Genomic DNA, 17,614 nt, shown 5'->3' on the forward strand with positions numbered 1-17,614 from the left:
TAATAAATACACGTGCGGTTTGCGGCTGGCGTCAGGCCGGCGAGCCCTTGCTCCCGGTCTCGCCAGGCGGCTCTCGGTGCTCCGGCGCTGGAGGAGGCTCTCGGCAGGGGGTACGCGGAGGACGTGTGCTTCGGGGTGGCTTTTGCACCGGTTTATCGTGGATCTTCCCAAAAGGCTGCACCGAGCTGGGTCCCAGCCCGCCATGGGGGTGTCCCCTGCGGGCTGCTTCTGCCACGGGCATTAATCCGCAGCTGGAGTGGGGAGAGAGGGTAAGCGGGTGCAGAGCAACATGGTGCCCCCCAGCATCCTTCCACCCCACCCCTGCGGGACCCCGGGGCTTCGCAGGGCGGCAGAGCCCCAGCAGCACCTGAGCACCGCGCCCTGGGGTGATGCGGGTCCCACAGGCTCTTGCACAGGTCAGGGTCCCCGTGGCTTTGCCCACATGCGCCGACTATCCCCGGGCTCTGCTCGTGCCAGCCAGAGTGAAACCCATGCCCGTTCGCTGCCCAGACCGCGGGCAGGGTTTCCCCATCCTACCCCACTCCTTCCTGGAGCAGCTTCCCAGCCAGAGCAGGACTGGGATCCACTCACCATCCTCCTCCCAGCCCTCCGCCACTCCTGCCAGCTCGTAGTGCTTCTTGCGCAGGTCCCCCAGCTTCTGCCGCTCCTTCTGCAGCTGGTTTTCCAGCTCCAGCACCCGCACCTGAAGGACATCAAGCACACCATGGCCACCCCATGCCCTGGCACAGCACCCGAGGGCTCCAGCTGGCACAGAGCCATGCGGGGCTGGGCACCCCCCTTTCAACCCCGTTACCTCCCCGATATCAAGCCTAAAGACCACCAAGGTACATCCCATGAGTGCTCTGATGGCAAATGGTCCTGGGGAGGGGACCAAGCTCAGGTGGGTGCTGCCTGTGCAGGCAGGTGAAGGCAGAGTGACCCGCGTGGGCACACCGGGAAGGGGAATTCTCCGGGGATGCCCTGTGCCAGGTGGAGGTGGGTGCTGTGGGGCAGTCCGGCAGGCACGCAGGAGCAAGGAGAGGCCTGGGGCTGCTGTGCCATGATGGAAACAGTGTCGGGGAAGGTTCACGGACCAACTGCATGCGGCTCCTGGGCAAACCTGGCCATTGCCTTCATGCCTTGGGCTTTCCCTGCAAGCTGGAGGTGCCTGGGGCCAGGCAGCCCGGCAGAATGCCCCCACCCACCTCTGCTCCAGCCTGGGCAGCCTCTTGTTAGCCCAAATGAGGCACCAGCGGGTGTGTTTCCCAAAGAGCGGGGGAACCTCCTACCTGGGAGTCCATCTCCTGACGCTTGATCTGGGTGAGCGTCATGCTGGAGAAGTCCATGCTGTCTGTGGAGAAAGACACCACCAGCCCCCCTCGAGCTCTGCTCCCCAGCTCGGACCCCCCCGGCAGCTCCCACGCCGCTGGCAGTGACCATGACCCCCACCATGGGCTACGTGGGCAGCGAGGGGCAGCCACAGGTAGAGACCACTGGGGCACAGCCAACCGAAGAGCAAGACGGCGAGCGCAAAGAGCAGATGTTTCGGGGCAGGTCTATGCTCCTGCAGCCCCACGCTCACCTTTCTCCTCCACCTGCGACTTCCCGGCCTTGGTGGAGGCCACCACGCCAGCCGTGGCCTGGTTGACACCCCGGGAGGCTTGTTGGAGCTTGCAAAGGTTGGCGCTGTCTTTGTCTGCCTTCACCTGCCGGGGCAGCGAGGAGGGGTGCGCTTACGCCCCGTCGGGCGAGCAGATGACCAGCCCCATGGCTTGGGGTGACCACACGGTGCCCCAGGGTCACCCCAAATCATGGCCAGGGGAGCAGCCTTGCTGCTGCCTGCCCGGGGATGGAGCATCTCCCAGAGCCGAGTGCAGGCAGTGGCAGGGGAGCTGCCGGGTGATGCGGGCAGCGGCGGGGGAGCCTCCCGAGGTGCCAGCTCCTACCTTGGAGGCTGCCACCAGCTGGGCGGTGCTGGCTGCGATCTCCCGGGAACAGACCATCAGCTCCTCGAAAGTCCCCTTGCCTTGCACCACCAGGTCGGCAGCATCACTGCGGGAGGGCAGAGAGGGGCTGGAGCATCCTCCCACCACCCCCGGTCCCCTCCCTGTGGGGACGGCAGGACAGCGGGACAACTCCTCTCCCCGCTCCGGTGATGGTGGTACTTACACCATGACGGTGGCACCCCAGCCCACGGCCTTGGAGGCGGAGATGAGACCCTCGGTCCAGCGGGAATTCTTGGCGTAAAACTCCTTGGGGGATGCCGCACCCTGCCATCGGCAAAGGCATGGTCATGCGTTGGGGACAGGGAGGTGACAGGCCCTGGGACCCCCAAACCCCCACTCTCGGGGGAACAGAGTAAGTCAGGGTTTCATTTAGGATGTGTGTGGGAGATGGGGAGACACCGAACCCGGGGGGTCATGGCATCCCCTACGTGGGAGGGGAGATCGGGGATCTCTCTGACACCCTGGGGACCACAGCCAGGGTGAGACCCCGGAGCTGGGGCAGGAGCTCCCGGCAGCCGGTGTTGATGCCCCAAGGGGCCAAGGCTTGGAGCAGCACGTCCCCAGCAAGTGCGTGGTGACATTCGCTGGCCAAACACCTGCTGCCCCGTGCCCTGCCCGCCCCCCCGCCTGCCTCCCTGCCCCTGGCTCACCCGTCCACTCTCCACGATCTCTCTCTGGAGGTCCTTGGAAGCCAGGACCAGGACGTGGATGGCCTGCATGAGACCCGTGCAGGAGCCCAGGATCCTGTGAGACAAATGCCACTGAGCCCCACTTGTGGGGCAGGGAGACCCCAGAGCCGTGGGGCAACCGCTCTGCCCTGCAGCACTGGGCCCCATCCTGCCTGCCCAGCTCTCTCCAGCGCCCTGGCCACCGCTCACCTCTCGTTCACTTCCAGTTTGACCCCAGTGTCACCAGCCCGTGCCTTGCTCAGCATCTCCTGGTAGAGGGGGGAGAGGCTGCGCTGAGCCCCGTGCACTGTCCTGGCCTTGTGCCGGTGGTCCCGGCAGGCACGGCGCCCATGGGTGCCTCGTGGCATGCAGCGACCCTCACCTCAATGCGGGCAGCTGCCGTTTCGATGGCTGCCGCCGTTGCCGCCATCTCCTTGTCCACCAGGTCACCCAGCTCCTCCTGCTTGACATCCAGCCCTCTGGGCCGCAGCTCCTGGGGATGGGACGGGACGAAAGGGACCGTCCAGGGGTAGCACAGCCCCTCCAGTGGTGCCCGCTACAGCCTGACCCCGTCCCACCAGCCCTCCCGGGGCACTCACCTCCCCGATGGCGCTGATCCGGCTCAGGCAGGTCATCACCAGGCTGCAGTCGGCGCCTTCCACCGTCCCCAGGTCTTGCAGGGCGCTGAGGTAGCTCACGGCCTCGCTGCCACACTGCTTGCACATCTCCAGCAGACCTGCATGGGCAGCACGAGAGGCTGTGGGTGCCGCACGCGGGGACAGAGGCACCCAGCCCCTGCCTGCCCCAGGATCCTGCCCGCCCCAGCATCCTGCCCGCCCCAGGATCCTGCCTGCTGCGGCCCCTGCCCACCCCAGCATCCTACCTGCCCCAGCATCCTGCCCACCCCGGTCCCTGCCCACCCCGTGTCGGGCAGCACTCACGGTCAGCGGGCTCCATGGGGGCCACGTGGGAGGTAGCGCTGCCCTGCAGGAGGGTGTCGCTGACGAGGTGGGCGAAGAGGGCCAGGCAGGGCAGCAGGGAGCCCACGGCTGCGGTGGGAGAGCGGGCACACACCTCAGCGCCAGCGGGTGCTGCCCACCCGGCCCACAAGAGCCGGAGCTGCGCCTTTCCCCCAGCCCAGCCCCTGCCTGGGGCTGCCAGCTCTCACCTGCGCGATTGGAAAGGTATTTGCTGTGTGCATCCCGCAGCCGCTCCACGCACTCGGAAGCTGCCAGTGTCCTGGACAGGAGGCAATCTGCAGGGAGATGGCAGGCAGGACTCAAACATGGGGCATCCCTGTGCGCGGCACGGCTGCTCTCTGCCGCTGGCATAGCCCATAGGACAGTGGGGAAAGGGGCTTTGTGCGGCGCTGGGTTGGGATAACGCCAGGTTTGGTGAGCACTGGGGAACTCACCCGCCGAGCCGGTGCAGCCGATGTGAGCGGGATCCTCCAGGCGACCGAGGGCATCCTGCACCATCCGCTCCGCCTCCTGCGCGGTGCCCTGCAGCAGGGCAAACTGCTCCTCGGCCAGGCGTCGCTGCAGCGCCTGCTCCGCGCTCTCCTGCCGAGCCGGCTAGATGTCACGGGCCCCCGCCGAACCGGCTGGGAATCACCCCCGCACCCCACTGCTGCCTCCAGCCCAGCCGAACCCCTGCAGCTCGGCAGGGAGGGGGATGCCGGGACGCCCTGTGCCGGCAGTGCCGCCGGGGTACCTTGTCTCTCAGCTGGGTCTGCAATGTCTCCAGCTCCATCTTGCTGCTCTCCTGCTCGCGGCTGAGCGCGTCCCGCAGCTGCTGCAGCTCGGCCCGCAGGGCAGCCATCTCCTCCCCGTGCTGCTCCGCTGCCCGGCTCAGGCTGTCCCTTTCCTGCTCCAGGCCGGCAATCCGGGTGCTCTGCTCCGCTCCCGCCTGGGTGAGCACAAAACAGCAGTTGGGGCTGTGCCGAGGGCGAACCAAAAGTTTTGGGACTTGCTCATGGTCCAGGCTCGTGCCACCCTGACCGTCCCTGCTCAGCGCATCCCAGCCCATGCAGGTCGCAGCCCTGCATCACGGGCTGCCCAGCAGCATTTTTGCAACACCAATGCCCTCACTTGGGGCCGGCCGAGGCTCTCTGGGGAGCCCTTTCACTTTTATCGGTGAAAATTCACTTTTATTATCACTGTTGTTATCCTGATACAGGAGCGGATGAAGGGTGCTGGCTTCCAGCCCCGGAGCTGACTCTGCCCCATCCTGCTGCAGCGTGTCTGCCCACCCTGGGGACGGGCAGCTCCAGTTCCCTGCCAGCTTCTGCCCTCTACAAGAAGCCTGGAAAGCCCTGCTGTCCTCCACAGCTTCGCAGGCATGAAATACCCGCTGGCACGGCAGCAAGCCCGTGCAAAAGGTTTGCGATGTGATGGCACGCTCCCTGCCTGGGTTTTACAGGGGGCAGAGCCGCCCTGCCTGACCCGGCTCTCGCAGGGATTTTCTTCAACGATCCCTGCTGCTGGAGGCCGTTGCTCCACACACCCTTGCAGCCAGAAGCGTTAAACCCCTGGTACGATCGCTAAACCCATCTAGATGTGGGGAGGAAGAAGACAGGGAGCTGGTTATCAGGCCAACGGTGGGTAATGAATGCCTGGCTGGGTAAACACCTCACCCAGGCACTGTGACAACGGGCAAACCTCCCCTTCGCCCGGGCTGCCCCTCCTGGGGTGACAGGGGCCACCCATGGGGTCTCACCTGCGTGCTGGACTCCAGGGTACCCTGGAGGACCTGCAGCTCCTGTCTGCTGGCTGCCAGCTCCCGCTTCAGCGTGTCCAGCACCTCTGCCTGCTCCTGAGACTGTGGGCAAGAAGAGAGATTGCTGGTGCCCCATGGGGGAGCCCCCCCACTGCACCCCGGCATGTCCCCCCCGTCCCCACTCACCTTCCTCTGAGCCTGCTCGCTCACCCGCTGGAAGGAGTCCTCCAGCTCCTTCTTCTCCCGTTCCACGTCCCCCTGGGCCTGCCTGGCCACCGTCACCTGCTTGGTCACCTCTGCGTTCTGGGGACAGCAGAGAGGGAGCTCAGTGACCCGCAGCGTTGGGGGGCATGGCCAGGAAAAGGGGATGCCGGGGGGGGTTTGGGGAGTCCACCTTCCGCAGCAGGTCAGCGTGGTTCTGCACCAACTCGCTGTACTTCTCCTTCAGCTTGCTGTACCGCTGCTCGTTGGCCTGCGCCCGCCCTGCCGCGCACACAGGGACGCCGAGGTGAGCACCCAGGACACCCACCCTGGGGCTCACCCCCACTCCAAGCTGGGTGCCGGCTCTCCCCGCTCACTTTCAATCTCCGTCAGGCTCCTCTGCGCCTTCTCGGTGTCCTCCCGCTGCTTCTTCAGCTCCTCCAGCTCCGCGCGCAGGAACTCGCTCTCGTCCTGCGCCTGCTGCTTCAAGTGCCGCTGCTCGGCCAGCTCGGCCTCCAGCTCGCTGGCGCGACCGCGCAGCTGCACCGCACCCCGTGCGCTCTGCGGGGAGGGCAGGTTGGGCAGCTCCCGGCACTGTTCGGTGGCTGCTGGCACTGTCCGATGCCCACCGGTACCATCCGGCGGCAACCCCAAGGGTAGCATCCCCCGGAGCCCCAAATGCAGCGGGATGAAGCACTGAGGATGCTGGGCAGTGGGGGTGAGCCTGACCCCCCCAGCAGGGACGCAGCCCCCCCGGCACATCTAGGGACCTCCCGTATGGGCAGGGATAGCTGTGCCAGGGATGCAGCAGCCATCAGTGACAGGGCAGGACAGACAGACACGGTCACTGCCTTGCCCACCTGGAGACACAGCCACCACCCCACAGCCCCATTCCCAGTGTGAGCCGCCGGGTCTCATCCTGCCCCTGGACTGCTACATGGGTGTTGTGTGACACCCCCGGATGGTTGTCACCCACCTCGGCCTTGAAGTTCTCCAGCTCCTCCTTCAGGGCTGCAATCTCCCCGTAAAGCTGCTCGATTAACCGGTCCCTGGGAAGGAGAGACACCGGGTACATACTCAGTGCCACCAGCCGTGCCAGTGCCACGGGGACGCATCCTGAGAGGGGAGGCATCCCCTGTGCTACTGTGGCTGCCGTGCCGCAGCAGCCTGGCAGGCGGCTGAGGTGCCGTGCCAGGGAGGGAGCTCCGGGTCGGATTCCGGCCGCCTCCGTGGCATCACCGGGTCTGCTCACTTGTCATCCTTGTTCATCCCGTTCTGGCTGTTGAAGTTGAAGGGGTCGCTGCTGAAAGAGCTGCCGAAGATGTCGTCAAACTTATTGTCAAACAGGCTCTGTGGGGGGAGCAGCATGGACCTGGGGTGAACCCACCACCACCTGGGAGCCCTCGTCCCCTCCACGTCCCCGGCAGCACTGCCGAGCCAGCCCACATGCCGCCAGGGCTGCCGCCTGCTCGTGCTGCCCGGACACCGGTGCTGGACCCTCCCCGCTGCTCCCAGGGCATTGAATGTGTTGAACATGTTGAACACGGAGCATCTCTGGTCCGTCCCCACCTAACTCCTGTGGCAGGGCGGGGAAGATCCCCAAAGCCATGTCACCGCACGCCCCTTCCCCTCCCGAAACGCTCAGCGCCTGGGGACAACCCTTGGTGGAGAGGGGCGTGAAGACCTAACGCAAGCACGCAGAGCTGAGGTGCGATGCTGGGAAGCCAAACATCTCCAGCCGGCCATCACTGGAGGGCACCAAACCACTAAGAGAAGCACCGTGAGATAAACTCAGCCTTGCTCAGACCTAGCAGCACCCACATGCGACACGCAGCACCCACACGGCCCCCTGCAGTGATGCTCCCCAGCACCTGAGGCTATCCCCACTGTCTCAGCCCCCACCATGGCATGGTTTTGGAAAAATAACCTCGGTCTCAGAGCCGAAGGGCACCCACCGTCCTCTCCGCAGCCCGGGGGGCACAGGCAGCACCGTGGCGGCTCACCTGTGAGGCCGTGTCCATCTCTACCAGGTCTGTGATGGGCTCACTGTCGGGTGAGGATGCCTCTGCGGGGATGACCACCACGGGGCTGATGTGCTCTGACAGTGCCGAGGCGCGCAGGAAATTGGGAGGGTTCTGGGGAGAGAGGGGAGCATGGCTGGGTTGGGGAGGACCGGCACTGCCGCAGGGCTTTGGTTGGCCAAGATCCTGCCCCGGCGCTGAGTGGGCTGTACCCAGACCCGTGCAAACAGAGCCAAGACCCATAGGAATGGAGCCAGGACCCACGGGGACGGATCCCGGCAAGGGCTGAGTGTTGGTGCAAGAGGGGATCCCAGCCCCTGGCTGGAGGGGCAGCTCTGTCCCCCAGGATCCCACCCAGGGAGGGATACAAGGATGAGCCTCGGGCCCCATGAGCCCCACATTGCCACCGGCGCCGGGCAAGGCAGCGGGTGACCCTTTTTGGGCACTCTCCCAGCGCCACCGGCCCCACTGCCACTCCTAGCCATGGGGACAGCGAGTGTGGGGACCGGGGACCACGGGGTCTCACCTCCGGCAGCTGTGGGATCTGAATCAGCCGCTTGAAGTACTGGAGGTTGCTGGAGCGGTAAAAGAGGTCCTTCAGCCTGCAAGGGGCAGGGAATGGTTAGGGACGGCTCTTACCCAACCCAGACATCCCACCCCAAACGTGGGTAGCTCCAACCCCTCGCTTGGCCCCAGGAGGGTGTCACGGGGCCACCGCACCGCACCGGAGGGGACAGTGATGTGTGTTGCCACCAAACCCATGGCAGGTCCTGGGAAGACCCCACCGCCAGCCTCCACCTCTGGCAAAAACTGACTGCTGGAGGCTTTCTCCCGTAAACCCAGGACCTGATGAGCAGCAAGAAGGACCCGAAACTTGAGCAACCTGATCTAGTGGAAGATGTCCCTGCCCATGGCAGAGGGGTTGGACTGGATGATCTTCAAAGGTCCCTTCCAAACCAAACCACTCCGTGCATCTATGAAACCATGAACCGCAGCAGAATGGCTGCACTGGGTGGCACCGAGGCACAGCTACCTCTTTGTGCTGTCCTCGACGCAGCCAAAGCTTGAAAGGACAGCTGAGAAACAGCACCATTGCTCCCACTACGGCCCCGGCCATCAGCGGGTTGGGGGCTTCCTGCCTGGAGGCCACGTCCGCACCATCACCTTCAGCTCCCCACAGGAGCATCTCCCCCAGGAGCAGGGCTACCTCCCTTCAGGATTTCCGATTCTGAGGAGGAGCGGCAGTGCCCAGCCGTGCCACTTCTGGCTCCCCTCCCTTCCAGCCACCCTGGCATCCCAGTAAGTATCTCGGTGCTGTTGATATTCACACCAAGGTCTCTGCCCTGGGCGGTCAGAGCCCACGGAGAGCCCCGCTATCCACTGACGTCCGTGCCTTGTGTTTTTCCCACAGGCACTGGTTTGCAGTTTGTGACCTTGAATTGAGCTGTCCCTCAGTGCCATGACATCCTCCCCCTGTTCTCGGCAGCCAGTTTTTGTTTCAACTACCCTAAATAATCGCATACCAGAGAACATGGCACTTCACTGCTCGCTCCTTCTCGATCTCATTTAAAATATGGCGAGAGGACCATTGCCAGCACCATCACTGGGGAACACCCTGAAACACTCGCTGGTACAAAACCCGACCATTTGTCTCCTCTCCTTTGTGCAGTTACAAATCCAGCGGAGACCTGTCCTCACATCTCATAGGATCATGGACTCACAGGATGGTTTGGGTTGGAAGGGACCTTCACAGATCATCCAGTCCAACTCCCTTGCCTGATGTGTCACTAGACCAAAGCCCCATCCAACCTGACCTTGAACACTTCCAGGGATGGGGCATCCACAGCTTCTCCGGGCAACCTGTGCCAGTGCCTCACCACCCTCATCGTCCAACATTTCCTCCCTATGTCCAACCTAACCCCACCCTCGTTGGGTTGAAAACGGCTGCCCCTTGTGCTGTCACGGCAGGCCCTGGGCAAAAGTCTCTCTCCCTCTTTCCTCTGAGCCCCCTTGAAGTATGGAGCGGCCGCAGTAAGGTCTCCCTGGAGCTGTCTCTTCTCCAGGCTGCACAATCCCAACTCTCTCAGCCTTTCTCCAGAGCAGAGGTGTTCCAGCCCTCGGACCATGTTGGTGGCCTCCTCTGGCCCCGTTCTACCCGGTGTGTGTCTGTCTTGTGCTGGGGACCCCAGAGCTGGACGCAGTGCTCCAGGGGGGTGTGAGGAGAGGAGAGCGGAGCAGAGGGGGAGCATCCCCTCCCTTGACCTGCTGGCCACGCTGCTGGTGATGCAGCCCAGGAGACGCTTGGTTCTCTGGGCTGCAAGCGCACATTGCCAGCTCATGTCCCATTTTCCACCCACCAGTATCCCCTGGTCCTTCTCCGCAGGGCTGCTCTCCATCCATCCATCCATCCATCCATCCATCCATCCATCCATCCCCCATCTGTGCTGGCCCTGGGGATTGCCCCGACCCAGGCGCAGGACCTTGCACTGGGCCTGGCTGAACTTCATGAGGTTCTCATGGACCCACTCCTCCAGGCTCTCCAGGTCCCTCTGGATGCCACCCCTTCCCTCCAGCGTATCGACTGCAACACTCAGCTTGGCGTCATCCGCATTTCTCAGGGTAGTTCCATTTTATCCCAGAAGTTTTGGAAATAAATATGTTCGCTCCCACTGCACATCACCCTGCAGCAGCTCATGGCCTCTCATGAACCCAACACCCACCTCCCACAGGCAGCAGCTCCCACACCACCCCATGCTGTCTTTTTCACGAAGACCCTCGCCCACTCTTCATTTGCCTGCTGTGCCAAGCGCTGGGTCAGCCCCTCTGCTGCCTCCCTCCCCTCTCCCTGGAGCCCTTTTTATCAACCAGCACCAAAAGCCTTCTCAGCCCCTGGGCACGGCCAAGACTCCCGCAGCAGCACAGCCACCCTCACGTCCAAGATCTCGGGTAATTGGGTGACCATGACTTGGTTCTGGCTCTCTCCTCCTACACCTTTTATCTGCTGCTTTTAAAATCTCTTACTGATATCTTAATTTGGGACTGACTCAGGTGCCACGAGCTTTACCCTTTCCTCTTCTACCTGTGTTGCTGCAGGGATGGCTTTTCCCACCCAAAAGCCACCTCTGCTCCACTGCACCACCCAGCAGCACCCCCGGCACCCACGTTCTCTGCAAGGCTCTTCACGGACCTCTCCTCAGCTTTGCAACACCCAAAGGTTTCATCCTTTGGCTGCCCCTTTTAACAAGCTCCCTCGGGTTTGTGCAACTGTCATTTTTTTTGAAATTCAACAGAATTGGGGGGGAAATCTCTTTTCCCTGTCCCATGCCCCCAGCACCCTGACCGTGAGTCCCACGCAGGGCTTGTGCAGACCCTCCCTCTCGCAGCAGCATCTCAAACCACCTCCATGTGCCGTTTGCATTCTCCTACCCCATTGCTCCTACCAACGCATCCCTCTCCCAACGAAGCCAATGGACCCATCGCAAGCAGAAAACGCTGCTAAGCGTGCTGAACACCCTGCTCACCCAACACCCCGTCTGGGGCATCCCTGGGGTGTCCCCACCAGCCACCCCCCATGCTCAGTTTCTCAGCCCGTGCCCAGACTTTCATCTCAGCACGTCAACTGCAAATTGCATTTAAAACTGCAATTAAAAGGTTTGAGGGTTTTAAATCGTTGGACGTGCCGTCAGCGGCTGAACGCCTCGTTAGAATTAATAACGCCATTATCTAGTAATTCAATAGCTGTGGATTAGCCAAGCGGAGCAGCTGTCCTGGAGGAAGCTCCAGGGAAAGCCAAGAGGTCGAAGCGGGCTGGATTTCAGAGCCCCAAGCAAGACCGACTCCTGCACTTCCTTCGTCTCCATTGCTCGGCTTCTAAGCCCTAGCACAGGGGCTCCAGCACCCCTCCGCCCTGGGAGCACCCCTGGAGCATCGCCGGCAGCGGGGAGAGCCAGCGCCCCGGCTCTGGGCACTTACTTTCTGAACTGCTCCAGGAAGCGATCCCGGTGGCCCTGCAGTGTATCCGCCGGCAGACCTGGAAGAAGCAGCAAGTAGAAATGTCACTGGGTGTCTCCATGCCGGGAAGGAGCGTGGATCGGGGGACAAGCCTTTGGCACAGCCACGTGGGGATGGGTCTTTCCCAGAGATGGCCACCCTCCTCCCGGGGTCTGAATGCTCCAGGCTCAGCATCCCGCTGCAGGAGGGGATCACGTCTCCCCTCAGACACCCGCAGGGCAGGGAAAGGCAGCGAGCTGGCGTTCCGGCGGCTGCCACCACAATCCGAGGTCCTGGGGGATGTGGGTTTTGCAGCCAGTGCCTGGCCAAAGCCGAGGGAGCTCCTGCTGGTCACCGTCCCTGTGGCGGAGGGGCGTTCGGCAGGGCAGGCTCCTGGGACAGCTCGGTCCCCCAGCGCTTGCACCTCCTTGTCCCTTGCCCTGGTGACTCCCTTCAAGCCCCCAGAAAGGCTGGGAAGGAGATGGGGGGCTGAGCAGGGTGGTGACCCCCGGTGTCCCCCTCCCCGACCTGAGGCGGTGGCGCTGGGGGCACTCACAGGAGTGGAGCTTGAAGAGCAGCTTGACGGTGTAGTCGTAGAGGTGGCTGCAGTCCAGGATCACCTGGATGAGTGGGGCCAGGCGGCACTGCCCCGCAGCCGTCACTGACACCGAGCGCGACATGTCCAGGGAACTGAACACTGCGGGGAAGGAGCACGGGATCAGGCTCTGGCAGCACCAGCGGGTGCCACGCTGTGTCCGTCGCGTCCGCATACATCACCCAGAGCAAGAGACCTTCCCCCGGAGCAAGATACCCTCTTGGGGACCCTGCCTGCCACCCTGCAGCCGTTTGCAAGCTCAGCAGGAGGGGAAATTCCCACCCAGGACTCCCACGCAGGCCCGGGAACACTTCAGCCTGGCATCATGGGCTGGAGGTGCCCGGTCCCGAGCCCTAGCCGGGTCCCTGGGCAGAGCTCCCGGCCTCCCGAGTACATGCAGCCCTGTGCTCTGCCCATCGCTGGCATTCAGGTGTGCCATGCGTGCCAGTGGGGAGATGCTCCAAAACCAGCCGGCAGCAGCTGGCGGTGCCTCACGCCCATGATCCTCTGTCCATGTCACGTCAAATTGGATCTTGTGCCGGGGTTGCAGGATGTACCCCACGACAGCAGGGCACGAAGGTATTTCTGCCAGGGCTGGGGGCAGCCTGGGGCATGGGATGCCGGGCTGCTGGACAAGCATCCAGTGACCATCTTCACGGTCCAGCCTTGTGGGTCTCCCACAAGTCGTGGGACGCCTGCCCTCAAAGCGTGCTGCTCCAGCAAGCAGGCTAGCAGGGGGGTTGGAGAAGACGGCAGCTTCATCTCCCTCCATCCAGCAGCTCCCCTCCGACAGGCAGAGCAGCGAGAGCTCCTGGGAGCACTCTGGGGACGGGGCTGTGCCACATGGGTGAGCCCACGGGCACCGGCACCGTCCCGCTGTGCCAGCGTGCGGCCATGAGACAAGGGTGCTGCTCCAGACCCGTTGAAACACAGCCCTGTCCCGCCAGCACCCACAGCCTGGTGCACGCAGCAGACGAAGAATTGCTTTAGTTTACCCCAAGTCTGATCCTGCTCAAGCGTACAGAGGTGCGTGACAGTCCCGAGGGATGAGACTGGTTTGTTTTTACCCCTCCGCTTGCTTGCGCAGGAGGAAGGCAGGGTGTCCCCACGCCTCCCTCAGCTCCCGCACCGCCGCAAACACCCACGGCAGCTTGTGTTCGCCGCTAATAAAATCGAAAACCTGTCGCAAGCCCACGGGTAAGACGAGAAGAAATTCAGGCCGGGGAGGCTGCCAGAGCAGGAGAGCCCAAAGCCTGGGCAGTGGAAGCGATGCACGTGGCAGGGAGTGGAGCGGGGTGATGTGGCCAGCCCCACGGCACTGCTGGAGGGCTGCCACGAGGCAGCACGGCACGCAGGGGCTTCAGCTAATAATAATTTGGGTGAAGCGCCCAGAAAAGAGATGAGCTGCGATGCCTTCAGACAGCGTCCTTCCCGGAGCCTCCCCCCAGCGCAGCTCAGCCCCCGCAGACCCCCCACCCCGCGGGGCAGCGCAGGGGCTTACCTGTCTGGAAGAGGTTCAGCTCACACTCCAGATAGTCAAACATCTCCACCGTCAGCTGGAAACTAGGAAAAAGGGATGAGGATGGTTGGGGAGTGTCCCCGTGGCCACCCATGGGCCTCAACCTGGGCCAGGCGCCACCCCAGAGGGATGAGCGGGTGCTCCGGCATGGATGCACCAGCCTTGCCCACGGGCTTTGCCCGCACCCAGCACCCGTGGCAGTGGAAGGTGCAAGGTCCCGTCCCCAGCTCGGTCGTGCTGCCGGGGGAAGTTGGGCAGCGCCGTGCCACCCTGCCTGCATCCGCCCCCCTCCCTCGCCTCCCGCCCCTGCCCCGCGCTCACAAATTATTGACGTCGTTCTCCCCCGCCTCGTCAAGCTGCCGGTCGGACATCTGGAGATTGCCGGGGAAGCGAGGATTCTGCGTGGGGAAACCGGAGTCGAGAAAGGGTTTTGGAGGATCTCCTGCTCCGACCACAGCTCTGGGAGCACCAGGGCTGCCGATCCGACCGGCGGCCTTGGTGCAAGAGACTGGGATGTTTCTTTGGATGTGCCAAGGGAGTGATGCCGGGGGGAAAGGGGGCTAACACGAGGTCTGCTGAGCCCCGGCTGACCGCAGCACCCCCAATCCATGGTGCCCGTATTCTCCCCAGCAAGAAAAGCCAGTTCTCCCTGGGCTTAGAAACCTGCTGAGCAGGGAGGAGACGGGGCTGCCAGCTCATGCATGGCATTGCCGAGAACTGGAAGGGATGGAGCCAATATCTGCTCCGGGGGGCAACACCTCTTCGTGCCGCCCAGGCATTTCGGGGAAGGTCACATCACAGCTCCAAACTAAATCGCAGTGATGGGCACAGCCTGGCTTCAGAAAACACCTCTTTCCAGCAGAGCTCGGGAAGGAAGGGAACACCACGGGTAACAACCTGCCGCAGCCGCTTACTGTAAGGGTGAGGGCGCTTGAAGCCACCCAGAGCTTCCAAGCCCACCATGACTTCCCATTCTCCTCTTGGCAGCATGCCTTTATCTTAATGCCACAAGCATATTCTATTCTATTCTATTCTATTCTATTCTATTCTATTCTATTCTATTCTATTCTATTCTATTCTATTCTATTCTATTCTATTCTATCCTATCCTATCCTATCCTATCCTATAGCATCTGCCTAAATAATAAGCTCCATGGATGAGAGGGCAGCTTCCTGAGGCACAAGAGGCCACTTCTCCCTTTCTAAAACACACACTCCCCATCACCCCTGGCAGCCGGCACAGCATGGAGCAGACCCGGAGCCGGTGCATCCTCTCCGAAGGCCAGCCCAAAGAAGGGACCTGCCCAGCAGCACTGCTCCGGACTGGAAACAAGCTCCTTTCCAGTCTCCGGACTGGAAACAAGCTCCTGATGATGGGGAAAAAACCCACGCTGGGATGGTCCCCTGGGATTCCCCCAGGATGCACCCATGGCCCACGAGCCCAATGGGGAGAGAGAAAAAATGGATTTTGGTGACCGGCACTGATTATTTCAAGCTGGGGACAGCACTGGGTGGGACAGGATGGGACACCAGCCGGGACCGAACTGCAGCATCCCGTTTGTAGCGATGTTTATCAAGCGGGGCAGGCGAGGGAGGGCAGAAGCCCTGGGAGCACCGAGGCTGCTGGGGACCAAGGGGTTTGTTCTGTGCTACCTCGTCCTCCTCTACTGATAAATCTAAGGTGCGATTTACGGTCTGCGATGAACTGGGCGTTCATAAAGAAACCTCAAATCTGCGACTCTGTTGAAAGTTCTGCTGAGAACTCAGGTTGTGCGGGGTCAGCAGTGCTTAGATTAAGTTAATCATTATTTCCCCGTCATTCTTAAATTTCCAGGCTGACTTGTTGCTTCCACTCCGCTTTTCCCACCCATATAAAAACCTTATTTCAAAAAGCACTAGAGCGCCTTACATTCAAACTTCAGTCCCGATCAAAGGCAGGTTTCCATACACATCTATTTAATTTCTCCTTTGCTGACTGTGGCAAATAATCCTGCATACTCGCACGCCGGACGGAGCAGGCGCTGCTGCTCGTCCTCCTCCATGCACCAACAGGGACACGCCCCGGCATCCCTCCCTGCATTCGTGGTGACGCAGAAAGCCAGGCTCCGCTGCAGGGTTTTCGGGGGATTTACACCTCGGCGCTGGCCCCTGTCCTGCCCGTGCTGCCTCCTGCCTGTCCCTGCTGCCTGGGCTTGCTTTAGCCCTTGCCGATCTTGCCAGGGCAGCGCTGTGGATGGGTAGGAGCTGCTCTTACAGTGTGGCATGCCATGGTCCCCACAAGCCCTCCCCGCTCCAGAACCCCACGGCTTCTTCCACCTCTGCCCATCTAGGATACCTGGGAGGGGACATGCACCCCCAAAGCCGGGGATCCCTTACTGCTTCTTGTAGTCCCCCAACTTCCAGCCCAGCCCAGGCGCCTCCAAGGAGCCCTGATCCACCATGAAACCGTCCATCTCCGAGGTGTTGGTCCTTGGGCCACTTTCGGTCCAGGCTAAGGACAGATCCTGGCAGCCTGGGACATGTTTCATGGAGGCAGCAGGATGGCCAGGATGGAGGAGAGAACCTGTGGCGGTGACAGCACCGGGACGGCTCTGCCAGCCCCTGTCCTGCTCCGTAGCGTTGCCACCACTTTTGCCTCAGCATCCCGTCGCCCACCGTTTGCTGTGGCCATGGGGACGGGGACAGGGACACCCACCTTGGTGTGAAACTCCATCTTGGTTCTCAGCAGTTTGAGGTAGATGCTGCAGAGCTGCCCATAGCCCTCGCTCAGGTGGCCCTGGGGACACCAAAAAGCTGTTGAGACCTGGGCAGGCTGTGAAAAAGCCGTCTTCCCCTGCAGTACAAGAGACTCCTCCCTTATCTCCCCCAAAAACACACCCAAAACCCTCCTCGCCAGCACCCCAGCTGCAGGCTGGCTTGCAGTGACCGTGTCGAAGGGATTTGGTCAGGAATCTTGTCACCTTCTCTGCAGATTTCAATGCCGCTTTTGACCACCAGAGCCGAGTTTTACTGGGTTTTGCCGTAAAACAGGAAGAACGCATTTGATTTTGGTGGAAGGGGACACTGAACATGACCGGCAAACCCAACGTGGGCAGGTCACGGCCACAATGGCTGAGCATCTGCTCAGCCCTCGGCACCTGGCTCCTCCTGGGCGAGACCACCATCCACGCCAACACCATCGCCCAGCCCGGCCGGGGTGCCAGGTGCTGCCGAGGGACCCCCGGGGTGTCCCCACTGCGGCGGCTGGCGGGGTCAGACGCTTACCCACATCCTGCTCATGTCACTCAGCTCGTTCTTGTATCTCACGGAGTCTTTCAAGACCTGGAAGAATGATGATGAAAATAAGCAGGCAGCGCAGGCAGCAGGCAGAGCACTGGGGCAAGGCGTGCCGTACTTGGAGCCGGCAACTGGGATAAGGAATGGGAGGTCTGGATGCGTTCACGACCCTGCAGCCCGCCGAAGGTCTCATTACCCCCAGCCCCAGGGTGCCTCAGTTTCCCCAGCTGCACACAGGACAGGAGGATCCTTGCTCATGGCTCCTGTACCGATGCCCCGCGTCGAACGGTTTTCCAGCTCGCAGAACTCACGTTTGAGTGGCCGTCCCGGAGGAGTTTGTGGAAGACGTGGCAGAACTTCCAGCAGAGCACGGCATTGCCTGACAGCGGCAGCCGGTTCACCACCGACCAGAAGGTCTGTGCCCCCTTCTCATGGTGCGTGCCCAGGATGCATGGTGGCGGCCGGTCAAGGAAACGCTCCTCTCCCCCTTGGCGGTGACGGAGAGCGGCCACCCCAAAGCTGGCTGGTACTCACAGAGCTGAGGGGAGCCGGGCCACCACGGGGAGCACTAAGCTGCCAAGCCCCGGTGCGTGCTGTCCCCAGGGGTGGCACATGCCGTCC

The 17,614-nt window shown here is 62.4% G+C and overlaps 1 protein-coding gene across 1 annotated transcript in view; it reads right to left on the reverse strand.

Moving 5' to 3' along the window:
* Positions 1-215: 215 nt before the first annotated feature.
* Positions 216-17,614, reverse strand: part of HIP1 (huntingtin interacting protein 1) — a 52,577-nt gene continuing 35,178 nt past the window's right edge. The window contains exons 3-31 of the mRNA XM_059829110.1: positions 17,305-17,447; positions 16,982-17,038; positions 16,413-16,493; positions 14,040-14,116; positions 13,701-13,762; positions 12,161-12,301; positions 11,587-11,644; positions 8,141-8,216; positions 7,597-7,728; positions 6,846-6,943; positions 6,570-6,642; positions 5,971-6,154; positions 5,787-5,875; positions 5,579-5,695; positions 5,393-5,494; positions 4,457-4,582; positions 4,089-4,236; positions 3,843-3,929; positions 3,616-3,723; positions 3,274-3,410; positions 3,057-3,167; positions 2,885-2,943; positions 2,657-2,750; positions 2,170-2,270; positions 1,947-2,052; positions 1,583-1,706; positions 1,290-1,351; positions 592-703; positions 216-251 (exon numbers count right to left, since the gene is read on the reverse strand). Of these exons, the coding sequence (XP_059685093.1) occupies positions 241-251; positions 592-703; positions 1,290-1,351; positions 1,583-1,706; positions 1,947-2,052; positions 2,170-2,270; positions 2,657-2,750; positions 2,885-2,943; positions 3,057-3,167; positions 3,274-3,410; positions 3,616-3,723; positions 3,843-3,929; positions 4,089-4,236; positions 4,457-4,582; positions 5,393-5,494; positions 5,579-5,695; positions 5,787-5,875; positions 5,971-6,154; positions 6,570-6,642; positions 6,846-6,943; positions 7,597-7,728; positions 8,141-8,216; positions 11,587-11,644; positions 12,161-12,301; positions 13,701-13,762; positions 14,040-14,116; positions 16,413-16,493; positions 16,982-17,038; positions 17,305-17,447 (2,876 nt within the window). The 3' untranslated portion in view covers positions 216-240. The remainder of the gene's footprint in view (positions 252-591; positions 704-1,289; positions 1,352-1,582; positions 1,707-1,946; positions 2,053-2,169; positions 2,271-2,656; positions 2,751-2,884; positions 2,944-3,056; positions 3,168-3,273; positions 3,411-3,615; positions 3,724-3,842; positions 3,930-4,088; positions 4,237-4,456; positions 4,583-5,392; positions 5,495-5,578; positions 5,696-5,786; positions 5,876-5,970; positions 6,155-6,569; positions 6,643-6,845; positions 6,944-7,596; positions 7,729-8,140; positions 8,217-11,586; positions 11,645-12,160; positions 12,302-13,700; positions 13,763-14,039; positions 14,117-16,412; positions 16,494-16,981; positions 17,039-17,304; positions 17,448-17,614) is intronic.

Source organism: Gavia stellata, chromosome 25 (genome assembly GCF_030936135.1).
Source record: "Gavia stellata isolate bGavSte3 chromosome 25, bGavSte3.hap2, whole genome shotgun sequence".
NCBI lineage: Eukaryota > Metazoa > Chordata > Aves > Gaviiformes > Gaviidae > Gavia > Gavia stellata.